The following is a 27,727-nucleotide window of genomic DNA, read 5'->3' on the forward strand; positions in this document are numbered from 1 at the left end:
CATGCTCCGTTTATTAAGAAAATGAATTTAAAAGAGTAAACAGCATAGTAACATACTATGCCAGTATGCTAGCCATATGAAAGGGAAAATAAGTGCATCTTAAGTCTGGACTTGAAAGTCTCCACAGAATCTGACTGTTTTATTGCTGCAGGGAGATCATTCCACAGAACAGGGGCACGATAAGAGAAAGCTCTGTGACCGAATGACTCAGGGGGCAGCCCATAGGTGGTGCTGCAAATCACCATTTTTTGTAATTGTGCACATTTTCACAAGGGAGGTGTGGCCTGCACCCTAATTAAGACAAGGTCTTTTATGCATGTAATAATAGATTAGGATCTCTTATTGTGATTTTGATTAAAAATTTGGCGGCTGACTTTGAGCGCACAAGTATAGGGGTGCTTTTTGCTGCCAAAATGCGACATTACCACTTTTCGTTAATTCTCCATGCACCCTAAGTCAAAGCTGATGAAATAAGACTCATATTGTCACTCAGCATCTGTAGTTTCAGTTGTAAAGAGAGTTTTGTGGCTGGTTTTGGTATTGACACTTTGTTGGACTACTTTACAAAGAGGCCAAATATGATAAATTGGCAACTTCCTCCGATTTTCATGAAACTTGCAGAATTTGCTCCCATAAGCCTCTGTAAGTTTGAGTGCAAAGTGGCAAGCCATTTTGGCTGTAGGCTGCCTCCTAGTGGCCAAATAGTAACTAAACAGCAAAAATAAACACTGTTATAAGCTATAGGTTCTTGTGAAAGACTGGACTCTATGCCTCTATGCCTCTCATTTTCTTATACAACTAATGCTGATTCTATGGATTAAACAAACCTTTGGACAAACTAAGCTTTTATTGTGAAACCTCATTTACTTGATGTAGGTAGGAAAAAGAAACAGCACGGTTGGAGGTTTTGTGAAAAATGTACAAAAATTTGAGAATAGGATTTGTGGCACTCAAAAAAAAAAAAATCCACTTGGAATCAGTGGTTTTGATTGGTTTTACATCATGGGTTTTTCCACCAATGATAAAAGGGAAGCCCCCCCCCCCCCCCCAAGGCCACAGAAAGATGAATGAGGAAAGACGCGTGCGCTGAATGCAGCGCTTCCACAACCAAATACATGGGTTTATAAACAATTTTGGTTTGGTTTAGAATGTGTGTTTAACACCAAATGATAATAAAGGGAAAGTGACGTATTCCTTCCCCTTGTAATTCCTGCAGAATTACAAGCCCAAAGAGAAGACAAAAGAGGGAGAGAAGTCCCATTTGCACACAGAAGAGTGCAGTACAGAATAACCACTCCACACACATTTCCATAATAAATCAGGAAAAACCTTCTGAAAATTATTTGTCATTATTCAAGTTTTACTGGGTCTGTCAACAACATTTAAAAACTGGTATATAGGTTGAAGTCTGCACTTTCAACAAACATTCAAACTGAAACTCAAAGTGTGGGGAATTTGATGGGAGGACCACTTAATTTGGTCACAGGACTTTGACGCATATCCACATCAAACAACTCCAAAGGATTAATAAGAAACACACTGCAGCACATCCACGAAGGACATGTCTAGGATGGACAAACTGATCAGGCGGGCTGCCTCTGTAGTTGGCATGAAGCTGGACTCTCTGGTGACGGTGGCAGAGGAGAGAACACTGGATAAACTGCTGGACATTATGGACGATTAGGGATAGGTACTGATAAGATTTTATCAATATCGATGTTGTTGGGAAGGTGTCGTAGCACGGACCCACAACAGGGGGCGCAAATGAACGGACAATGAGTAAGCCAAAAGGTAACAATTTACTGTTGTGACAATACACAACTAAATGTACAGAAATTGCAAAGTCAATGAACACCAGGTGACGTGTGGGCAGGCTCGAAGATAGAAGACCCCTACGAGAGAGAGACCGCGTCCCACACGGCCTCCACCACCAACGGTCTGAAGAACACCGGAGCCGCCAAGTCCCGAATCCCCAGGTGACCTCTGTCTTCGGCTGTCGACCCTGGTACTGCTGGCAGAAAGCAGAAAAAAAGATGAATGAGTGTAAATCCTTACACTCAGTGGTCTACAGTCTGTGCACAGTTAGGAGGAGAACCTCCACCTCCGAATCACACACTCGTGCAGCTCCTAGTGTGACCACTTATCTGTAGCGCGGTTGTCGTCGTCACGCTCTACGCCACTTCCCAGATAAGGGTGAACACCACAGGATACCGGCTGCAACAGAAATCAGACTAATACTCAAAGTTTAAGTCAGCAGAGAAAATTACCTCACGGTAGTCGATTTCTCGGCGAGGAGGTGGAGTCACGATCCGGCTTTTAAGATGGTGATGATGATGATGAACGAGTGACAGCTGGTGCAGGGGATGAATGACAGCTGTCACTTCTTCAGGGTCCGGCGCCCTCTCGTGCTTGGAGCCCGCACTCCAAGCAGGGTGCCCTCTGGTGGTGGTGGGCCAGCAGTACCTCCTCTTCAGCGGCCCACATAACAGATGTCATTATCGATTCTGCTTATCGATCCGATTCCTTATCAATTCCCTTATCGATACCTTGTGAATTTTGTACTAAAAGTAGGCTTTACAGGTTTTCTATGTATTTCATTGAGTCTTAAAGTAAATAAATATGAAATTGGTCACTGTATCCTTGATCTCTGGACATAAATAAAAATAAACAAAATGGTGTTTCGCTTTGAAGTTATTCATTCCGACTGGATTATATCATTCTAACTTGACTCGTCAGAGAGCCGCGCAGCGTCTGGAGCTGTGAGAACAGAACGGAGGACGATTCTCGTTTCTTTCTCCCAACAAGACACGAGTCCCCGTTAGTAACTTTAATCCGCACAAAAGTGACTCACAATTGACATATTCAGGGATCAAAGTGGTGAAAAACAAAAAAAGCTGAAACCCAAAATTACCCCCCAACACCACCTGCGAGAAAATGTTTGAATTCTAGAAGCTCTGAAATGCAATCTGGGACTATTCCAGACAATAAACTGCAGTGAGTGCAGCATCCATTTAGTGAGAAAAAAAAAACAACTTTCCTTATTCAGATTCATTCCAGTAGTATTCTGCTCTTACTAGGATGCAGCAGTTTTCTAGTTTGGCAGATAGTTCTGGAGGAAATCACTGAAGAAATTAACACATTGAAAATATGGTCTGACCGAAACAAACTGTCATTAAACTTAAATAAGACAGGGATGAAATGGAGGTGTAAGAGTCACTAGGTGTTCACAGGAAACACTTATTTATTTCTATATCTATTTATTTTCATTGTTAGTTGGTTTTATATTTTCTGTTGTGTTTCTATTCAGGTTCTTTTTGTCTCTTTCTCTAAAATTGTATATAGTAAGTATATATTGTATATAATAATCATTAGATTATTAATATATAAACAAAAATAAATTTAAGAAATATTACAATTTGAAAACAAATGCACCCGAACGTGATGACAGCTGCAACTGCTAAATGCTAACTTTTAACATTGAAAACGCCAAAGACATGCTAACATGTTAGCATCGGTCCCGTTTTTGTTATAAAATACATCTATCAACTGTTTCAGAAGACCATAACAGGTCGGTTTAACATAGAAAAGGTAAATAATACTCACAGACGTATGCTCTTTGGGGTTTTAGCGGGGAAAATTAAGCGAAAGAAAGAAAGAATAAACGAAGCAACATTGCTTCAATCTGCGAACCACTGCTTCAATTGGTTCAAGGTTCAAAGCAAAGCCGCGCTGCAGAAAACTTGATTACGGACCTGCTGCAGGGTCTGTAATCAATGTAGAGAAATGATCATTTTCCTGACAAACATCCCCAAAAACAACGGTCACTCTGAAGGACCGATAACAGACAGACAGACAGACAGACAGCTTTTATTATCATTGTCATTACAACGAGATGTCCGCACACACATTCCACATACAACAGCAATTGATCTACAATTATTACTTGTTTACCGTAATAATGGCACACATCAGAATTAGGACAACACATATACATTTGACATTGTTTATGTGCACTAAACTTGAAACAGTCCGTTTCCCAATTGAGGCGATGTGAGTGTGTTTGTAGCCGCTGCAACTAGGCCAGCTTGAGAGGACGAGGCCTGCTGCAGGGAGGGAGGGGCAGGAAGAGCGATAAGAGGAGAGGCTGGAGCATGCTTCAGTCCATGTGTAAGTCTGTCAGTTTATTGTCCTTGTGGGTTGAGATAAGAATGGAGCCAAATAATCTCACCAGAGCCTGGATAAATTCCTCTGGAGGAAAAACAGTGGGCAATTGACCTTGATGCCTGTAGTGTTGCAGCCAAGCAGTGAAAAACACTTTTTACAGTTCCACTCACTCAGCCAAATCCCAATTATGAATTAAGAATATTCCTAATTTTGAATTAAGAATATTTACTGGCCTCCGAAACCTTCAGCTTCAACTGCAAGGCACGCATCAGCTCCAAGGTGTCATCCAATTTGCATGTGAGTTCAAGAGTCAACGCAGTCTGAGAATGCACTGCCTTGCCGACCTCGTTAATCATGACGGAGAAGCGAGGGGCCGTGGTTCTTGATGCCGCCGTCTTGCCAATTTTCCGGTAGATCAGGGGAGCACATAAGCCAAAAAGTACCAGCCCTGCTACCATAAGACCAAAAATGAATAGGTCCTCGACGTCCTCCACAGAGAAAGGCGCCAAGCATGCCACACGCCAGGAACTCCAGGAGTTGAGGACATAGCCCGCAGGATACGTTCCAAGTGGGCAGGTAGGATCCCTCGGTCCTGACCTTCTTGTAGAAAAAATCGTGTCAATAGCGTTCAGAGACCAGCTGATCAATTCCATGGTTAATCCAATAGTAGTCCAATAGATCCAGAATCCAATATAGTTTTGAGGAATTCACAAGTCTGGTGAAGTAGGGACTTGAAGGTTAAAAGCAGAGAGATAAGGGAGAGTGGAAGAGATGCGACTGCTCTCGTCGGAGTCCCAAGCTAACAGAATTGTTAAGCAAAAAGCTTATTGATGTCGGTGGATCGAATCATTTCTTAACGATACCCGAAAGGAACCAGTTCTCGATACCCATCCCTATGGACGATGCCAGTCAGCCTCTGCACACCATCAGCAGTAACCAGAGGAGCCTCTTCAGCCACAGACTGCTCCTTCCCAAGTGCAGGACCAGCAGACTGAAAAAGTCCTTTGTCCCTCAGACTATCAGACTGTACAACTCCTCACTCAAGGGAGGAGGAGTAACAGGAAGACAGAGGACAGGAAGGAGAGCAACAGTAGGAGCCAGTAAACCAGTACTGATCAGTATGTCTGGTATTTATATTTGCAAATAGTTTTTTTCCCCACTTTTAATACTCTGTGTGTTTCTTACCCTGTGTGCTGCTATACAACGCTGCTGGAACCTGAATTTCCCTGAGGGAGTCTTCCCAAGGGATTAAAAAAGTCCCATCTAATCTAATCTACATTTACAGTTCTCACCTTCAGCACTGATCTCCAGTTCTGGTACAGAAACTGCAGCCGGCGTCTGTACACCCTCTGCTGGACAAACCTCCTCCAATGTGACTGCAGACACACAACATGTACATAACTTGCACTATGCGCTCACTGATCGGACACACTGTGAGCATGTGTCCCCTGGGGGCGCAGACCTCACCTGGATGATGATGGCAGCAGGCGTGTGGATGCGCAGAAAACGCCGTTGAGCCTCTAGATTCCTTCTGACCAAGAAACCTCGACAGCAAGCCTGAAGGCGAATGACGAGGGCTTCGCTGCGCCGCCACAGAACACTGCGACTGTACGAGTCTGACACACTGTCAACCACCGCCTGCAGGGGGAGCCACATCACACTGTGTGTCATATGGCATCGTAAAAGGGGCGGTCTCTCGATGAACCTTGACCTCTGACCTGGATCTCACAGTAGTCCAGGAACACACTGTTGTGGATGAAAGATTGCGGTTTGTCCCAGCTGCCCTCCAGCCTGCTCAGGTGGAAGAAGTAACTCACCCCATCGTCCAGTCGGACTCGAACCCACGGACTCCTGTTGTCTCCTAAGAAACAGTGAGCAGGTGCACCAGAACGGATAAGTCACATTAATACGAATGAAACATCACAGACCCATAAGTATTTGGACAATTTTGTCATGTTGGCAGTTGAGTTAAAGAATCCAGATCCTCACTTTCATCTTCTAACCAAAAACATCATATTCAGTATTTAGGACGAAGACATTTTTGTGCGCAGTTCCTCCTTCAGAGCCCATTTTTAATCACTGCTACATATAGCAATTAGCCAAGTGGATCAGGAGCTGACCTGCCTATATTTAGACCCGAGCTCATGCTACCCATCTGTGTCCTTAGACAAGTCCATCTGCATCATCTCTGTTCAGCTGTTCAGCGTCTCTGTTCCACTGGAGACTAGTGGTGCCACTAGTGTTCAGTGTCTCTGTTCCACTGTTGGGGAAGTAACGTGTCAGGAGAGCATCCTGTCCAGGGGGAGTCATGGCCTCACAGAACCTGAAGATAAGCACGGGCACCAACAGCTCCCGCGGCCGATAGACAGGACAGTTTTCTTTAGGGGATAAACATTTCAAATCAGTCATTCAGGAATACAAGCAGTACTGCAAATCTGTCTGCAGGAGGCACTTCTCAAAACTGAGCGGCCACGCAAGGAGATTGGTGAGGGAAATCACCAAGACATCTCTGAAGGAGTTACAGGTTTCTTTGGCTGTGACTGGAGAAACTGCACATGGCAACTTTTGACTGTTCCATCACCAATTCTACAGCTTCTTCAACTCCAGTTTTCTCAAAGGTATATGGGAAAAAAAAGGCTAGACATTATGTGTTTACTTGTATTAAATTAATTTCCACCATCTTTCAAAACCAAACAGAATCATGCAGCAGAGACCTGAAGGCTCAATGGACACGGCAATACCAGCAAGAAAGAGAACGACAGCAGAAGAACACGCAGAGATGATCAGTGTGAGCGTGATGTGAATGCAGGGCAGCACTTTGACATAAAACACGTTCCTCAGCAGCGCCACACCTGGAGACACAATGAAGAGAAGCCACACGCATGACAGTTTAAAATAAAGAAAGAATACGTGCACTGTTAAAACGGCCAGTTTATTCCATTTGTTGTGTTTATGCGCCCCCTAGTGGCGTATTCTGTTCAGGCATGTTCCTGGCCACCTAAAATAACTCCTCAAGGACCCACGTTAGTAAAGTGAAGAAGAAGTGGTCCAGTGTTACTGTTTCTCCTCAGAAAACTCAGCAGAATGTCTGTCTGTACGTGCATTAGAAAGTAAGTTATCAAATGTGAACATGTATTTCTGTGTATTGAAGCAATTTCAATATATGGTATAACATTATTACTTTGATTACTTGTAAACTGCATTACAGATTCAAATGCTAATTGCTGTTGCTAATATACCACAGCATAATGAGAGATTATACGTTTGTTTTATTTTGTTAGTTATTCAGTTATTTTATCTGTATTTTGCAGAAACCACACACAGATTAAATCCGATGAAACTTACAATTGACCTGATTCTTCACAGATGGACAAATATTATGTTCTAATTGACATACTGCAGTGTTCGTCAACCTAAAGTAATTTACAACCAGCAAATTCAGTTCATGGTCCTTTGAGCCGGATGATAAAATACTGCAGATCACTCAAGATGAATCAGCCAGACCTCATCGCTCAACACATCCTCCACCTTACCTAAAAGACTATGAGGTCAGAGTTGAAAGTAATGAGGAAGAAGAGGAGACGCATGAGGAGGTACAGTCAGTAAATGGACTATCCTCTCCAGCAGATCAGCCACCTGAGGATAGGGTTTCTCCCTGCATAGCAACTGGAGGAGAAGTAGACAACAGTCCCCCTACAGTATGTAAGAAGGATCTGAAGGAAGTCTCTACATTGTCAGTATGAGTCTCAGAGTCCACGTCGCCGCCAGAAGTCTCCAGGCAGTCAGCATGAGTCTCAGAGTCCACGCCGCCATCACAAGTCTCCAGGTCGTCAGTATGAGTCTCTGAATCAACACCGTCAACAAGAGACTACTAGATATGATAACCAGGGATGTCCTGATCAGGTTTTTTGGCCCCGATCCGATTCTGAGTCATCTGATTTTGAGTATCTGCCGATACCGAGTCCTGAGCCAATACTTTAAAAAAACTGAATGAACAATGACAAATGCTAAATATACAATATTTTCATTTTAATCACCTTATTTTATTATTGATCACTTAAACAGTGCACTTCTACTTGAGGTAGCTTGAATCAAGTAATAGCCTATCAGACTTAAAAAATGTACAAATTTCCATGTTATTTTATTTGTCTAAAACTAAATGTCCGTTCCTTATGTTAAACAAGAAATTATAGCAGAGGAAAAACGAGCACTCACAGGGACCAGGAGTGGAGGTGCATGGCTCAAAAATCAAGTCAATATAAAAATAAAGCCAGCAACACTCAAGTGTCCTTCTTAATAAAGGTTTTAATGACTCACGGCAAGGCAACACGATCAGGAGCACAGACGCATTTCGACTCGGTCTTCCTCATTGTGTAAAACAAAGAAACAAGAAATTATCTAATCTGAAATAACAGGTGGTTTTAATTTACAGATGAAAGGTTTCTAAAGAACCATTTATTGATTTAACAAATTTAATTACAAGTGTTCTAAACTTTTGTAAACAGTAATCAGAAATTTTGAGGTAACAAACAACAAAAAACATTTCCAAGGATTTTTCTTCAGAAAACTGCTCTATAAATGAGCAGATCAGTGGTTTCTGCACCGATCTGTTTTGTACAGATCAGTGGTTTCTGCCACTAGTCTTCGGTGTTTTGGCCCGACGCGTCATTCGTATTGGACAGCACGAAGCTACGTCACAGCTCAGAGCGTCGAAAGTTGGATTGGGTTGAACTTGTTTTTTCTTTTGTTCAATAAAAAATAAAAATTGGGTTGAACTTTGACCGAGTCAGCCTGCCGACAAGCGGCAATGCACGCTCCAGTCAGAAGCGTCGCTTTAGCTCAGCTTTTGACGCGACGCTGACACCTCTAAAAAGCAACGCGTCTCATTGAAAATAATGCTTTTTACACCGATTCTTGACGCCTCTGACGCGTGAAAGACCCATTAATCTGCAATAATGAGCTTGAAATAGTGCTGATCAAAATAATGAGGATAAGATCTATATCAGATTCCTGATCGGGATGCAACGTCCGATTTTGATCAAGTCTGAAACCACGTGATCGGGCCCGATTTCCGATCATGTGATTGGATCGGGACTAGGGATGGGTATCGAGAACCGGTTCCTTTCGATTATCGTTAAGAAATGATTCGATCCACTGACATCAATAAGCTTTGTGCTTAACGATTCTGTTATCGGTCCTTCAGAGTGGCCGTTGTTTTGGCAGGTGTTTGTCAGAAAATGATAATTTCTCTACATTGATTACAGACCCTGCAGCGGGTCCTTAATCAACTTTTCTGCAGTGCGGCTTTGCTTTGAACCTTGAACCAATCGAAGCGTGGTTCGCAGATTGAAGCAATGCTTCGGTCGATTGCTTCGTTTATTTCTTTCTTTCGCTTAATTTCCCCCTGTTAAAACCCTAAAGAGCAGACGTCTGTGAGTATTATTTACCTTTTCTATGTTAAACCGACCTGTTATGGTCTTCTGAAACAGTTGATAGATGTATTTTATAACTTAAAAACGGGAGCGATGCTAACATGTTAGCATATCTATGGCATTTTCAATGTTAAAAGTTAGCATTTAGCAATTGCAGCCGTCATCACGTTCGGGTGCATTTGTTTTCAAATTGTAATATTCCTTAAATTTATTTTTGCTTCTATATTAATAATCTAATGATTATTATATACAATTTTAGAGAAAGAGACAAAAAGAACCTGATTAGAAACACAACAGAAAATATATAATAGCAACTAACATAAATAAATAAATACATACAGAAATAAATGTTTCCTGTGAACACCTAGTGACTCTTACACCTCCATTTCATCCCTGTCTTATTTAAGTTTAATGACAGTTTGTTTCGGTCAAACCATATTTTCAGTTTATTAATTTCTTCAGTGATTTCCTCCATAACTATCTGCCAAACTAGAAAACTGCTGCATCCAAGTAAGAGCAGAATACTACTGGAATGAATTTGAATAAGGAAAGTTGTATTTTTTTTTCCTCACCCAACATTCAAACATTTTTGGGCAGGTGGTGTTGGGGGGTAATTTTGGGTTTCAGCTTTTTTTGTTTTTCACCACTTTCATCCCTGAATATGAGTCGTGATTCACTTTTGTGCGGATTAAAGTTACTAACATGAATATTCAGGTCACCCCCATCATGAATCTTCAAGGTATCATCATTACAGTGCACCGTACTACCAAGCTGAAGGACAGGTCCATTTACAGATGGAGGTACCAACAAAGAGCGCCCTATCACCAGAAAAGAACAGGGACGAGTATTCAGACTCAAAGGCACCTTTGTACTTCATGGGAGTGAACAGAAACAAACGGACAGGCAATCATTCAACCGGGAAGTTCAGGAGAGCACAAGAGAACCAATTAGATTCTGCCCCTTCTGCAACACAACACAGCATTTCTTTAACCAATGCAACTTCAAAATCCTCTCAAAGGAGCAAATAGACAACTGGATTCGTTCAAACAAGAAATGTTGGAAATGTGGACGAGACCATTTATCATCACAATGTACCTTAAAGGCTAAGTGTAAAAAATGCAAAGGGAGACATCTCGAGATCTTACATGAGGTAAACACAAATCATGACTCTACTCCTGCATCCAGTGGTCCTGTTGCTGCAGAAAGCACCCCTGCAATTCTACTACTAAGACATTGTACATGACTAGCAACAAAGAGCTTCTTAAAGTTATTCGAGTCGTCCTGAGACATGGAGACGCATCTGTTGACACCTATGCTGTGCTTGACGATGGATCCAAGCGTACCATCCTACTTCATGAAGCAGCACGGGCACTAGGCCTCCACGGAAGCCCAGAGGACTTACACTTACGTACTGTACAGCAAGACATCTGTATTGTTCATGGTGCCTCTGTGTCATTTTCACTTTCTTCTGCTCTTCACCCTAATCAGGAGTACAAGATCCAGCACGCCTTTACTGCTAAGGAGCTAGCATTGGGAAGTCATACCTACCCAGGAGCAGACCTCAAGAGAAAATATCAGTACCTCAAAGACCTCCCAATCCCTACTATAGAACATGCACAGCCACTGCTACTGATAGGGTCCAACCATCCACACCTTACCCTTCTACCAGAGCCAGTTTGTCGGGGGCCTCCAGATGGTCCTGCAGCTGTAAAGACACCAATGGGCTGGACCGTCAAAGTTTTTAAAGCATTCCCTTCCTACTGCACAGTGCTTATTCACACCCATCCCCCTGCCACAAGCTGTCCGCTTTATTCACGTTGAACGTTTATGGCAGTTGGACATTTTGCCGTACCTGAGTGAGAAGGTTGTTACAAGGTCACGGGTGGACTCTGAAGCACTCAAGACACTGGAGGAGAAAACATTGTGGGTAGAAGTGGAGGGCGTCAAAAGGTATGCAACACCCTTGTTGTGGAAAAAGAACTTACCTCAGCTTGAGGCGCCAAAAGAGGCTGTATTCCCCCACCTACGGGGTACAGAGAAATGACTAGCAAATGATTCTGTCAGAACTGAAGCCTACAAAGCTGAAATACACAAGCTTCTTGACTCGGGATATGTGAAGAGGATTTCACCTGCTGAAGCCAATGCAAGTCCAGGATGGTACATCCCCCACCACATGGTTACCCACAATGCAAAGAATCGTATTGTCTGTAATTGTGCCAAGGTGCAAGCGTATGCTTAGAGGGGACCGAGCTTTTTCTGTTGTGGCTCCAAAGATGTGGAACTATCTACCGCTCCACATCAGGCAGGCCTCTTCTCTTTCTGTTTTTAAAACCAATCTTAAAACCCACGTTTATGCACTGGCTTTTAACCCGGAATGAGATCTCAATCTGTTTTGGTTGTTTTAACTGATTTTACTTGTTTCAATGTTAATTTTTTGGGCTTGTTTTTTGTTATTTGTACTTGTGGTTTGTATTTGTGGTTTGTTGCTTTTTATGTCCCCTCGTATACAGCACTTTGTTTCAGCTGTAGCTGTTTTTTTTTAAAGAGCTTTATAAATAAAGTTGATTTGATTTGTTCATTCAACTGCAAAGGATTACCATTAAACAAACATCTACTTCCTGGCCCTACACTCGGCTCAACTCTTTTAGTTTTGTTGCAATTCAGAGAGAATGCAGTTGCCATTAGTAGTGATGTGAAAGGTATGTTTCACCAGGTACGTCTCTTACCGGAGGACCTGCCGTACCTGAGGTTTCTCTGGCGGAGCCTCCTGCAGTCTACCAGTGGTTAGTACTACCATTTGGAACAACCTCAAGCCCCTGCTGCGCAATGATTACTCGACAAACTCATGTGAAAAATCCCAGTCAGTCTAAGGAAGACACACGCATAGCAGTTGAACGTTGTTTTTATGTGGACATATTTAGGTGATCAGTCACCTACCACCTGAATGCACTTCAGACAGCACCAAATTATGGCTGACCCAAAGCAGCCATGACCCCCAAGAGTTGGCCTTAGGGTTGATGTGGCATTGCCGTTCTGATACGCTGAGCTACAAGCCAGCCCTATCAATCAGAGAGCAACCGACCATGAGAGTCATATACAAAGTGCTCGCCAGTCAATTTGACCCATTGGGATTCATCAGCCCGTACATCACAAGAGCCAAGGTATTAGTGCAGAAACTTTGGATGAAAGGGCAAGAGTGGGATGACCCTAATTTGCCAGAGGACTTAATTAAACCATGGAATACCTGGCAGAATGAGCTCTCACAACTCACTGAAATCTCCATTCCACAATGTTACACTAACTCCAAGATCAACCCGTTCACCTGCAGCAGAACAGTTCACATCTTCAGCGATGCTTCAGAGCAAGCTTATGGATCGGTAGCTTACCTATGTTCCAGTTCTGATGAAAAGAGTGTTCAGGTGTCCTTTCTAGCAGCACCCAAAGCTCTCCATGCCCAGATTAGAGTTCTGTGCTGCTCTCAGTGGAGCTCAGCTTGTTGCAGTTCTGAAAAGGGAGCTCACTGTCAAAATCCAGGAGGACATCTACTGGACCGACTCTACAACAGTTCTTACGTGGTTGCAGTCTGAGTCCTGTAAGTACAAGGTGTTTCTGAAATACAGGAGCTCACCCATCCAAACTCCTGGCGCTATGCTGACTCCCAGAATAAACCTGCAGATGACATCATGCGAGGAAAGACTTTAACTTACCTTAAAGAGAATATCCACTGGAGTCAAGGACCAGAATTTCTGAGACTGCATCCACAGTGGCCAGTCAAACCTGAAAACACGATGAGCTACACTACTGCAGAGATGCGAAAATCTGTATTCTGTGGCCAGATTTCAGACACCACAGTCACACCTCTACCTGATCTGCAGCAGTTCAACCATTTCCAAGACCTGCTGGAAACCACCGCCCGTAGCCTTCATGGGGTGGCAAATGAGGACTACAGCCCTTCAGCAGAAGAATTCAGGCAGGCTGAACTAATTCTTTTTAAATGGGCACAAAGTGACAGTTTCCCCATTGAAGTAGAGCACCTAAAGGCTGGGAAACCTGGGCGATCTGATAGTCAGCTGCTGAAGCTATCACCGAGTGGGACGAAGAAAATGAACTGCTACAAGTTGGTGGTCATCACTGCCACTGTGACCTGAGTCTTGATACTCTTCATCAGATTGTACTTGATCCAGCAGGCGTTATTGGATTCTGAAAGGCCGACAAGTGATCTACAAGTTCCAGCATGGGTGTGCAGAATGCCAGAAATGGAGAGCAAAGCCAGAGGTCCCAAAAATGGCAGATTTACCTCCAACCCACCTCAGACTGCTCCATCCAGCATTCTACTCCACTGGGATGGATTGTTTTGGCCCCCTAGAGGTCAAGGTGGGCAGAAGAGTTGAAAAACGTTGAGGCATTCTGTATAAATGCTTGACAACAAGAGCTGTGTACATTGACCACATCTGCAGCCTTGACAGTGATGCCTTCTTGATGTCCATGCACCGGCTGATAGCCAGAGGAGGCAAACCTCACAAAGTTTTTCTGACCAGGGGACTAATTTTAAGGGAGGTAATGCTGAACTAGAGCAAGCCTTTGGTGAACTAGTCCCTCCACTAAAAACAAAGTTGGCCTCCCAGCAGACTGATTTCCACTTTAACCCTCCTAAAGCCCCACATTTTGGAGGAGCACAGGAAAGGGAGATAAGATCAGTCAAATCTGCTCTACGCACCATCCTGGGAGTCCAAGTTGTCTCTGAAGAAGTACTGAGGACAGTGTTAGTAGAGATAGAGGGAATCTTGAATTCCAAACCTCTAGGTTATGCATCCTCTGATGTGGCGGACCCAGACCCCATTACTCCGAACACTCTCTTAATGGGGCGGCATGACTCAGCTTTGTCACAAGTAGTGTACCCTGAATCTGATCTCCTCAGCAAAAAACGGTGGAGACACAGTCAGATCCTAAGTGATCAGTTTTGGAGATGTTTCACGCAGAACTATCTACCTGCTCTGCAGACGCGTCACAAGTAGATAGAGGATACGGATGATCTTAAGTTGGGAACTGTGGTCATGTTGGTAGAGCCACAATCTCCGAGAGCATTGTGGCTGGTTGGGACTGTCAAGACCATCTTACAGGGAAGTGATAACAAGGTTCATGCTGCAGAAGTTCAAGTTAAGGACAAAACCTATGTTAGACCTTTCGCTCGCCTTATCAAGTTGCCTACCTTTCCTCGTGAGGAAGAAGATCCTCAACTGGCTTAAATGGACGCAAATCGACTTCCATAGATTTGGGGGGCAGCTGTTAAAACGGCCAGTTTATTCTGTTTGTTGTGCCTATGCGCCCCCTAGTGGTGAATTCTGTTCAGGCATGTTCCCGGCAACCTAAAATAACTCCTCTAGGACCCACGTTAGTAAAGTGAAGAAGAAGTGGTCCAGTGTTACTGTTTCTCCTCAGAAAACTCAGCAGAATTGTTGTGTGGGCCGCTGAAGAGGAGGTACTGCTGGCCCACCACCACCAGAGGGCGCCCTGCCTGGAGTGCGGGCTCCAGACATCGGAGGGCGCTGCCGCCTCACAGGAGTAGCCAGGGTGACAGCTGTCACCCATCACCTGAGACAGCTGATATCAATCACCAGGGAGGTATATCAGCAGGACGGCATCTCCACCTCATTGCCGAGATATCGCTCTACTAAGGAGGTAACGAACTCAGCCAGTTGTGTTATTCAGAGAAGTAATACTTTGTTGCTTGTGCTTAGGTCAGCTGAAGACCGTATTGGACGTGGTTGGATAAGTACTCACATTCCAATCCTACAGTGCTGTTTTTGAGTAGAGGTGGAGGTGGTGTTTCCACCCTGTGTGTTGCTGGGTGCGGCCGCACCCACACCTGACTGTTTCTGTTCCTTGCCAGCAGTACCGGATCCGACGAGCGGAGGCAGTGGCCACCTGGGAGTTCGGGACTTGGCGGCTCCAGTATTCCCGGGGTTCGGTGGCAGAGGAAATCGGATGGTTCCGGTTCGACTCGGACAGACGTCTCCTATCGTCGAGCCTGCCCACACGACACCCTTGGAATTCGGCTTACTGCTATAATTGTAATCTGTTGTGTTTGTTGTGCGTGTTCACAACAGTAAAGCTTTGTGATTTGACTTCCTCCATTGTCCGTTCATTTGCGCCCCCTGTTCTGGGTCCGTGTACCTACACTTTCACAACAAGAATGTCTGTCTGTGCGTGCATTAGCAAGTAAGTTATCAAATGGGAAGATCTATTTCTGTGTACTGAAGCAATTTAAATACATGGAATAACATTATTACTTTGATTACTTATAAACTGCATTATAGATTCAAATACTAATTGCTGTTGCTAATATACCACAGCATAATGAGAGATTATACATTTGTTTTATTTTGTTATTTATTTTATCTGTATTTTGCAGAAACCACACACAGATTAAATCCGATGAAACTTACAATTGACCTGATTCTTCACAGATGGACAAATATTATGTTCTAACTGACATATTGCAGTGTTTATCAACCTAAAGTCATTTACAACCAGCAAATTCAGTTCATGCACTGTTGTTCTGTGACTGTCCCTGTGCTGCTGTAACAATGGGAATTTCCCCATCATGTGACTATTAAAGGATTAACAGCGGTTTCCTGCATTTCCAGGCTGCTATTGGACGAGCAGATTTTAACGTTTTCAGATGTGCTCACTGATCAAACCTCAACAAGACGTGAGTCCTGTATAGGCCCTGAGGCCTGTTGTTGGTTTTTTTTGTTTTTTTTGTTTTTTTACTATGAGAGGTTCTGCAACTTACATACAGAAAAATCACAATTCATGACCACAAATTTTCTTTACACTTGGACTAAGAAAGGCACCATTAAACTGCTTTTTCAAAAAAAAAAAAAAAAAAAAAAAAAAAACTGGTGGAAACTTCTTAAAAGCCCTTGACTACTTTCAGCACTCCTCCAAGTCGGGTCACGTGCTGGCGATGGTGACGGCTTTACTGTTTTTAGCTTATCTTCACGTCAGCTCCAGATAAAATACAGTTAGCAGTCACGCTCACTTCAAGCAAATATATATGAATAAATGTCTTTACAAATAGCAAAGAATGTCTAATGGCAGAAAGAAGTGCACGGTAAAAATGCACAGGAACAGGCGTTCATGTATGTGTGTGCACACATCATTACAGCGCAATAAAGAGACGTTCATTTCCACAGCAGAGCAACAACGTGAACAGTAAACAGAGAAATCAGCTGTGAGCTGATTTAAATACTTATTCTGTCTCTGTGGGAAATGTTCCACATAGAAAGTAATCCACAAGGGACACGTGGCTCAAAAAAACCTGTTTGATAATCCAGTTAGAGGAGGAAGAGGAAAAGTCCCAAACAGTTGACTGAGTTCTGTCTGCCCTCTGATCACAAAACTGGGTCCTGACGGGTCCGTAGCTGGAAAGATTCACGAGAGAAGCCCATCCAGAGGGAGGGGGCCACCCACAAGGTGGCCCGCCGGGCCATGCCTTCAGCCGGCGTGAGAGGGGGATGTGACGGGGTGACTGCTCCCCTCGCCACACCGTGGGCTTATAAGATGTGATGTAAAATCTGTCCCAAGATGCCTTTCTTCAGGAAAGAGACTTTGGAACCACCAGAATAAGATCACAAAAGAAAGAGAGAGAGAGAGAAAAAAAAAAGACATCCTTTGTACTGAAGAAATACCATAACATGTTTTTTTACTGGAAGACCCCACTTTTGAATGAAGATGGACTTTTTTTTTCCCCTCAGTATTTGGAAGAAACCTAATTTGGACTTATTTTAAAGTACAATGACAGCTCTTTAACAAGAAGAAAATTAATGCCAAGTTGATATTATAAGTGTACTTTAAAAAGGAGTTTAAATTTTGTTGTACATTCCTCTCACATATGATCGTCTGTTCAGTGGCTGAAAGCAGTTTACTCACATTTTGTTCCCTTATAGTGACATTAATTAGCTTGTTAGCTGTGCTCCTTTACACAGTGCGCACATTATAAGTTAACACAGCGACTGAATCCTTCTTCCTTCTTCTCGCATGAAGTGATAAAATGAGACTTAGGCAACTTATACATGATTTTTTCTCCTCTTCTTAAAGAGGCATCTCTGGACCAATGTGACTTATCCTGGAAAATATGGGCGTGTTTTGAGAGTTGAAATAAACCAATCAGATTGTCAAGTCATAGCCTTTGATAGGTGAAGTGCAACTTGGTATTTACTGGACTTTTGGCTTTATTGTGTGCAGAAAGATGGCACAAATCACGAGCACACATGGCCAAGGTGTATGTAAATACTGTACACCATAAACTGGGGGCAAACAAAACAAAAACAAACCTTGGCATGGGGCTTCAGACCAGGTTACTGGTGGTTGACGGCACAGTCTGGTTTATGCTGCCTGTAGTAGAGCCAGACAGAGCACCGAGACCAGGTTGCTGGTTACTGCGGTGCAGGGCGCACAGACAGAGCACCGAGACCAGGTTACTGGTTACTGCGGTGCAGGGCGCACAGACAGAGCACCGAGACCAGGTTACTGGTTACTGCGGTGCAGGGCGCACAGACAGAGCACCGAGACCAGGTTACTGGTTACTGCGGCGCAGGGCGCACAGACAGAGCACCGAGACCAGGTTACTGGTTACTGCGGCGCAGGGCGCACAGACAGAGCACCGAGACCAGGTTACTGGTTACTGCGGCGCAGGGCGCACAGACAGAGCACCGAGACCAGGTTACTGGTTACTGCGGCGCAGGGCGCACAGACAGAGCACCGAGACCAGGTTACTGGTTACTGCGGCGCAGGGCGCACAGACAGAGCACCGAGACCAGGTTACTGGTTACTGCTGCGCAGGGCGCACAGACAGAGCACCGAGACCAGGTTACTGGTTACTGCGGCGCAGGGCGCACAGACAGAGCACCGAGACCAGGTTACTGGTTACTGCGGCGCAGGGCGCACAGACAGAGCACCGAGACCAGGTTACTGGTTACTGCTGCGCAGGGCGCACAGACAGAGCACCGAGACCGGTTACTGGTTACTGCTGCGCAGGGCGCACAGACAGAGCACCGAGACCAGGTTACTGGTTACTGCGGCGCAGGGCGCACAGACAGAGCACCGAGACCAGGTTACTGGTTACTGCGGCGCAGGGCGCACAGACAGAGCACCGAGACCAGGTTACTGGTTACTGCGGTAGAGGGCGCACAGACAGAGCACTGAGCGCAAAAAAGACCAATAGCAATGACCTTTGCACTGATTCAGTGGGTGGAAGGCAGCAGACCGTGTACCTCACACCTGAATCCAATGAAAGACTCATTAGCAGGCTTTTGAGCCTTTCATTGGATTCAGCAGGGAGACAACTAAGAGTGTCAGGAAGGTAGATCTCGAGGACCGAACTTGGGCACTCCTGCTTTACACTATTCACCTTTGTTGACTGCATCACCTTGTTATGTCTATTCCTGCCGTGTCTAGAAGTTCTGACTGTCTACTCCCGCTAGATTTGTATTGGGTTCTGTGGGACCCAATCCCAATGCATCTCTCTACTGGGGACCTTCCACACTACCCCTGCAAATGTTAAAAAAAAAAAATGCACACACACACACACACACACCTACCTTTTTGGAACATTTTTTGGTGACTGATTTTTTTTTTTTTTTTTCCAGAAAGAGGATTTTTTTCAAATATAGTTTCAGTTTTCATCACACTTACCTGGGAATGAAGTCTAGAAAAAATAAAAAATCTGTATATAAATACAGGTAAACTAGAATTTAAACTGTTAGAGCTGATCCACACCCCACCGCAAAACTAAAACACCTGAATGGAATGCCCGTTTGCCCAAGACTGAGTGAAAGAAGTCCTGAGGGGGTAAAAAAAGAAACTATCCCTTAATTTCTGTATGTTTCACAGCGGTTCTGTACAACAGCGCCTCTGCAGGCCATGAGCAAGCTTCTTTTCAAAATCAACTTTGAAAGCTTTGCTGGAGTTTCCTGCTTCTCATCCTCTCTGATCTGCAGTTGGTGTTTTTAGGAAGGACTAGGTTTGGGTATCGGGAACCAGTTCTTTTAGAGAATTGTTAAGAAATGATTCCATTCACCGACATAAAGAGCATTTCTGCGTAATGATTCCCTTATCGGTCCTTCAGAGAGACCGTTGTTTTTGAGGGTCTGTTGGGAAAATGATCATTTCTCTACACTGATTACAGACCCTGCAGCGGGTGTGCTTTGAAGCAGTGAAGCAGTGCTCTGACCCGCTGTGTTTGATTTATTCACCAGGCAAAGTAAGAGTATTTATCTTTCGCTTTGCACAGCAAAGATCTCCTGCTCTGAAACACTTTTGGTTCTTGATTTGAACAGAGGACAGTTACACTCTCCTGGTTTCTGCCTGAGGTGACAATCCTGATTTTTTCATCTGAATCAGATTATTTCAGGAGAAAAGCGGTGTGGCAGGTGAGACTCTTACACAGTGCTGGCCACATTACGCACATTAGCTTTGGTGCGTCTCTGAATTAGCAGGCTTTCGGAGTAATTCTACCTGTGAGCATCTTCTCTTGGAGCAGGAGACTTAACTTCTTCTGATACTCTTCAGCATGATCAGCAATGACGCTCTGCAGCGCCATCTCTGGTAGAGAGAGGACCCGCAGAGTCTGCTTGGGCCTGTTCTCCTTCACCGCCTGATTGACTGCCGCCACAGCCAGACACACTGCAACCACAAACGTCAGTACACATTCATTAGTGGACGGCGTCGCACACAAAACAATCCACCGACTTCAACTCAATTTATTTATACAGCACCAAATCACAACTTAAGGCTCCCCAAGACGCTTCGCAAGGCTAAAGGGGGGGTGATGGGTGAGGTGATGGTCTAGTGGTTAAGGCGGTGGGCTGGAGATCAGAAGATCCTCGGTTCAAATCCTCGCCTGACTAGAAAATCACTAAGGGCCCTTGGGCAAGGTCTTTAATCCCCTGTTGCTCCCGGTGTGTAGTGGGCGCCTTGTATGGCAGCACCCTGACATCGGGGTGAATGTGAGGCATTATTGTAAAGCACTTTGAGCGTCTGATGCAGATGGAAAAGTGCTATATAAATGCCGTCCATTTACCATTTAAAGGCTAACCTCACCATCCCCACCCTTAGCTAGCACGTAGGCAGCAGCGGTTAGGAAGAACTCCCTCAGGTGTTTTCTGTGGTAGATACCTCAAGCAGACATGTGTCGCAGACCGAACGGTCCCCTCTAAAAACTGGTCTTCCCTGCCTTCACTGCACATGCATCATTTTGGACCACAGCAGCTCGTCTGAGTCTGACCTGCTACGGCGCTCTGATCATTTCCCCGTCTTTTATTCTGAAATAATGCTGAATTTATGTGGAAATGATTGTTGTAGAAAAGCTTCAGATATCTGTCATTGAGACAGATGATGACTGGAGGCAGGTTGAAGCAGAAACGAGGTGATAATCAGTGGATGGCTGCTGATGCTCAGAAATGATGCTGCTGATGGTCCGAAATAACGCATGCGCAGTGATGGCAGGGCAGACCGATATTTAGAGGGGAACAGTTTGGTTGGTGACACCGGCATGGTGGGTGGGCCAACTGCTTTGGCCAAACAAACAACAGTCATGTAAAAAAAAAACAATAAATAAATAAAAAAAAATTGTCAAATATGCAAAACAGAAATAAGCATCTCTGTGGTAATTAGAACAGAAGGCGTAAACAGCAAGTGAGTTACCAGGCAGCTTTACAATAAATAAATAATCGAGCTTGGAATAGAGCACAGGGCGCAGCAAGCACAGAACCAGTGGTGGGCACAGTTCCGCTAATCCGCTAACCACTAATTATTGTCGCTAACGTTTTTCTTAGCAGATTAGCTTTTCAGATAACTTTGAAAACCATCAGCGGACCAATTAGCTTCCAATAAATTTAGTTCTGATAACTTTTAGACCACTAACATATTTTTGCAGGCATAGTGAATAAAGCTTAACAGGTAAAAAACAGTTGTAAAGTCTGAAATTAAAGATGTTAGTGCCTGCCTGTTACATGTTTTGTAGCAGACAGACATCTATGAGTGGTAGAACTCAATCCTCTGACAGCAGAGGAGAGCTGACTACCAAAGAGAAAGAAAGAGGGAGGGGGAAAAAAAAAAAAAGAATTTCTCTTCATACCATACACACCTGCTGGCATTTCACTGGAGTCTTGCACAGGCAGACAGTTTTGACTTACGGTTAAAATTTTAAACAAACTACTTACGGACAGGTTATAGGAATTAACATCACGCCTGTCATATTACAAAGTAAAAATATCAGATATTTGTTTTAGTTTTAAAGTAATGCACTAGACACACATGCTGCAATGCATTATGGCAGTCCTCAAATAGTGGGGTGCGCCCCCCCTGGAGGAGGTGCAGTGCGATGCCAGGGGGGTGCGTGTGACTGCGGGGAACATGCTTTTTTCCCCTGTACTAAAATAAAGTGGAAATGTACAGCCACTACAGTAGGTGGCAGTGGTGCTCTCATTGTCAGAGTTTGCACAGGGACTATTGAGGACTCTAGAATAATGGAATAACAATTCCATAATGGAATAATTCCATTATGGAATAATGGAATAATGGCAGCTCTATGTAGGGTTTTTCCCCCCACTCGAAAGCTAAGACAAGGAAATATGACGAGGTGTATGTACTACTTGGCTTCACTGTGACTGTGGTGGAAGACGAGGCAAGACCGTGTGTCTTAAAATGTTGGCAGTGGACAGCATGAAGCCAAATAAATTAGGCGTCACCCAATCACACCGATAAGCCGCTTGAGGTTTATTCCAACGAAAACGTGCCGAATATTGCCAGCAACCATCCCGCTTTGTGAATGTCGCTTCAGTAAACCAGTGAGCACCGTTAGCATCATATAAGGTGGTGTACCAAACTGCTCAGTGCAAAAAAACAAAAAAAAACAAAAAACACCATAGCAGAGGAGCTGAGCAGCAGTAGACATGGTCTCTGTCATGCTGGATGATGCAAGTGCTGCAAAAATAAACACGATCACAAAAAATAATCATTAAAAAAAAAAATCAGCACAAATTATTTTATAAAGTATTTTATATATTGTGCTCCTGAGTTAGTGTTCTGATCAATTTGAAATTATTTATTATTATTGATTTTGTATAATTTCATTTTTCAGTATCAAATGGCAGTTGGTCAAAAAATGTTTATACATTAAATAAGGATTATGTTTTGTTAATTTCAAGCAAAGTGATGCACTTTAAATTTTTTTCTGTTACAGACAAAAAACATTAATAAAGTGATTCTTTATTGTAAGTTGATCTAAATTTCTTTCTTTTTTGTTTTCTTTAATGTTAATAAGGATACAATGTTATGCAGAAGTGAACTTATAACAATTTTATGGACAACTTATATTATTTATAGTCATGGTGGAGACTGGGGGGGAGGGATGTTTTCTTATTCCGGGGGGCGTAACAGAAATCATTTGAGAAGTACTGCATTATGGGAACATTAGTCTCCTGACATCAGTGGTTGCTTGGTCGGTATAACACACATTACTAAAACGTACAGTGGGTTTTACAAATAAATCTGTATTTGTAAATATGTCTTTTTTTTTTTAATTTGTGAAAAAAGGGCAATTTGAAAGCTGAAAATTCTGTTAAGTGATTCATCATCACTTTTTGCGAATGTGTGGCAAATTCACACTGCCATGAACACTGCCATCTACTGGAAAGTAGATGGCAGTGTTTATATTATAGTTGTATATTATAGTTTTCAAAGTTAAAATTTTTTTTAAAACAAATTTAAACCATAAGTCAAAATATGGCAGCGTAAGCAGTCAAATTTTTTTTAATCCAGTGAATACAATACGCTTCTGTACATAACTGTCTGCCTGTGTTTGACTCCAGTAATACGCCGGCAGATCTGTATGGTGTGGAAAATAAGTGATCATTTATTTTCCTCTCCCTTCCTGTCTCTCTGGTCACCAGGTCTCTTTTACTGAGAGAAGGCTGATCTGACACAGAAGCACTGACTTGTCGTTATGTCAGTAGCTACCAGTGTACTGAAGTCAATACTGACAGTTATCGGTTCAGCTTTTATCTGTAACTTCCGCTAAATTTTTAGGGGTTTATCGTTTTAGATTATAAAAGTTAGCTTTTCAGTTAGCGGTTTAACGGTTATCGAAGCTAACGTTTTGGTTAGCTGTGCCCACCACTGCACAGAGCAGTGGAACGGTTTTGTCTTCAGGCTTTTTGTCTGGACCGACACTTGGGGTCAGTTTGTGGAGGCAGAACCAGGTGTAATAAACAGGCTAAACTTAAGAGGGCCTCAGCGAGCACAGCCCTCAATGCAGGACTGTTGGTCTCCTCCAGTCACTGGGGTTGGAAGCACAGAGGGACAAGAGAGCTGGATCACACTCAGGAAGACATGTGGAACCATGTTTTGTTTTTTGCATTATTACTATGAATGACACATGCATCAAATTATAACGTTAGCTGAATAAAGTGGCCACCATCTCCCAGGAACAATGACCTTCACCTCAGCCTCGTCTGAATTTAACAGTAAGAAATACAAAACACTCTGTTTTTCCACCAAGACACACCCCTCTAAAGTCCTGCTTTAGGTGAGATTATCTGCATATAAAACTGAGTGTCATCAGCCAGTAGTCAATTTGGACCTAATCAGTGCTACTTCAGGGGACTAAACGACACTTAGTCCAGCCTCAGCGGACCATGTGGCCATCCAGGGTAGTAGCTGTATGCAGGTAGGAGACAATGAAGGGTTGGTAAGGTTAGGCCTTACTCGTGTGAAGCGTCTTGAAGCAGCATGGAAGTGATTTGGTGCTATAGCCATAAAATAAACTGAATGATTACACAGAGGTCAACATTTAAAAATCCTACAATCATATTGAAAAATGTATCCCAAGAAAGGGATAGTTTGGACTATCTGTGACTGAATGTTATGGAGGTAAAAAAGCAAAAAAAAAAAAAAAAAAAAAAAGATAGGGTGAAGATCAATTTCAGTTTGTACAGGGGTCAAAAGTCAAGATGATCAAATTTTGGCAAAAAGTGATGGAAATTATTTGTTGATTTAATTGGATGAATAAATGTTATAGTTCTGATTGTGTTGAGTGTTTGGTGTCCATAGTAAAGGTCAAACAAGGTCGACCTCCACTGGATTATATGATGGGTCCTATTTTACCCCATAACATTACTAAGCATGACAGATGGTGTTTTTTTTAAAAACCCTATTAACTCAACCAATAATTGCAACACGTTTTACCAAAATTGGAACAATTTTAACATTGACCCCTGTATGAACTGAAATTGACCTCTGTCACCTGACCCCATAACATCCAGTGACAAACAGTCCAAACTACACCTTTTCAGACTCTATGATCAGACAAAGGATTATTAACAGCCAGAGCAAGTGAAGTTAATAATTTGTTTACAGTACTGCCCGAAAGCTGCTGACGGCTCGTAGTCCGACTTGTTCGCTTCACGCCCATGAAGAACTTGCTGACAGGTGGTCCGGTCATTAGCTGTAAGCTTTCAATCTGTGTGTTTTATCAGATGCTGTTTAGATATTAATGGCGTACATCATGGGTTAAAGCAATAAATTTTCATCTGACTGAAATTTTTTCCTGGCAAAAATAAATGCCAGCAATTCCCTAAAATGTGGTGTAGTGGGGGCACACACTCTTTTTTCCTCAATAAATACAATAAACACATTATACAGTATACAAACCTATTCTAAATAGCCTCTAAGGAGAGAGAGAGAAAAGCATAAAAAGAATGCAAAACCTGAACATAAAGGTACATAAAAGGGCGGTGGGGGCGGGGTGGAGTCTTGATTATGGGGGGTCTGGAGGTGCTCCCCCCAGAAATTTTTGAAAAAAGCAAGTCAAATTTTGTGTATTCTGGTGAATTTTAATGAGTATGAAGTCCTCTGAAACAAAGAAAACTCACTTCAAACTGTCAAGTAAAAACACAGTATTGATTATGGGGGGTCTGGGGGTGCTCCTCCAGAAATTTTTGAAAAGAGCAAGTCAAATTTTGTGTATTCTGGTGAATTTTAATGAGTATGAAGTCCTCTGAAACTAAGAAAACTCACTTCAACCTGTCAAGTAAAAACAAAGTATTGATTATTATTATTAAGGATATGATTCCTTCTTTATGTTCTCTAATGCCATATACTAACACAGTGCAGAGTAGCTACCTAAACTCTGTAAGGGAGATAGAGTATCTCGTCAATAGTTTTACATCCTCATTGAAGACAACTTTGGATGCTGTAGCTCCTCTAAAAAAGAGAGCTTAAAATCAGAAGTGCCTGACTCCGTGGTATAACTCACAAACTCGTAGCTTAAAGCAGATAACCCGTAAGTTGGAGAGGAAATGGCGTCTCACTAATTTAGAAGATCTTCACTTAGCCTGGAAAAAGAGTCTGTTGCTCTATAAAAAAGCCCTCCGTAAAGCTAGGACATCTTTCTACTCATCACTAATTGAAGAAAATAAGAACAACCCCAGGTTTCTTTTCAGCACTGTAGCCAGTGCTGAAACTGGCTACAGTGAAACTATTAGAGAAAAAATTACTCATAACCATCCCAAAGACGTATCGTTATCTTTGGCTGCTTCAGTGATGCCGGTATTGGTTAGACTCTTTCTCTCCGATTGTTCTGTCTGAGTTATTTTCATTAGTTACTTCATCCAAACCATCAACATGTTTATTAGACCCCATTCCTACCAGGCTGCTCAAGGAAGCCCTACCATTATTTAATGCTTCGATCTTAAATATGATCAATCTATCTTTGTTAGTTGGCTATGTACCACAGGCTTTTAAGGTGGCAGTAATTAAACCATTACTTAAAAGCCATCACTTGACCCAGCTATCTTAGCTAATTATAGGCCAATCTCCAACCTTCCTTTTCTCCAAAAATTCTTGAAAGGGTAGTTTGTAAAACAGCTAACTGATCATCTGCAGAGGAATGGTCTATTTGAAGAGTTTCAGTCAGGTTTTAGAATTCATCATAGTACAGAAACAGCATTAGTGAAGGTTACAAATGATCTTCTTATGGCCTCGGACAGTGGACTCATCTCTGTGCTTGTTCTGTTAGACCTCAGTGCTTGCTTTTGATACTGTTGACCATAAAATTTATTACAGAGATTAGAGCATGCCATAGGTATTAAAGGCACTGCGCTGCGGTGGTTTGAATCATATTTGTCTAATAGATTACAATTTGTTCATGTAAATGGGGAATCTTCTTCACAGACTAAAGTTAATTATGGAGTTCCACAAGGTTCTGTGCTAGGACCAATTTTATTCACTTTATACATGCTTCGCTTAGGCAGTATTATTAGACAGCATTGCTTAAATTTTCATTGTTACGCAGATGATACCCAGCTTTATCTATCCATGAAGCCAGAGGACACACACCAATTAGCTAAACTGCAGGATTGTATTTCCTGCTTTTAAACTCAGATAAAACTGAAGTTATTGTACTTGGCCCCACAAATCTTAGAAACATGGTGTCTAACCAGATCCTTACTGTGGATGGCATTACCCTGACCTCTAGTAATACTGTGAGAATCTTGGAGTCATTTTTGATCAGGATATGTCATTCAAAGCGCATATTAAACAAATATGTAGGACTGATTTTTTGCATTTACGCAATATCTCTAAATCAGAAAGGTCTTGTCTCAGAGTGATGCTGAAAAACTAATTCATGCATTTATTTCCTCTAGGCTGGACTATTGTAATTCATTATTATCAGGTTGTCCTAAAAGTTCCCTGAAAAGCCTTCAGTTAATTCAAAATGCTGCAGCTAGAGTACTGACGGGGACTAGAAGGAGAGAGCATATCTCACCCATATTGGCCTCTCTTCATTGGCTTCCTGTTAATTCTAGAATAGAATTTAAAATTCTTCTTCTTACTTATAAGGTTTGAATAATCAGGTCCCATCTTATCTTAGGGACCTCGTAGTACCATATCACCCCAATAGAGTGCTTCGCTCTCAGACTGCAGGCTTACTTGTAGTTCCAATGGTTTGTAAGAGTAGAATGGGAGGCAGAGCCTTCAGCTTTCAGGCTCCCTCTCCTGTGGAACCAGCTCCCAATTCAGATTAGGGAGACAGACACCCTCTCTACTTTAAGATTAGGCTTAAA

At 42.9% G+C, this 27,727-nt stretch overlaps 1 protein-coding gene across 1 annotated transcript in view; it reads right to left on the reverse strand.

Annotated features, from left to right (window-relative positions):
* Positions 1-27,727, reverse strand: part of iqgap3 (IQ motif containing GTPase activating protein 3) — a 164,401-nt gene that overhangs the window by 76,007 nt on the left and 60,667 nt on the right. Inside the window, 4 exon segments of the mRNA XM_034173734.1 lie at positions 5,457-5,540; positions 5,632-5,802; positions 5,883-6,025; positions 20,118-20,285. Of these exon segments, the coding sequence (XP_034029625.1) occupies positions 5,457-5,540; positions 5,632-5,802; positions 5,883-6,025; positions 20,118-20,285 (566 nt within the window).

Source organism: Thalassophryne amazonica, chromosome 7 (assembly GCF_902500255.1).
Source record: "Thalassophryne amazonica chromosome 7, fThaAma1.1, whole genome shotgun sequence".
NCBI lineage: Eukaryota > Metazoa > Chordata > Actinopteri > Batrachoidiformes > Batrachoididae > Thalassophryne > Thalassophryne amazonica.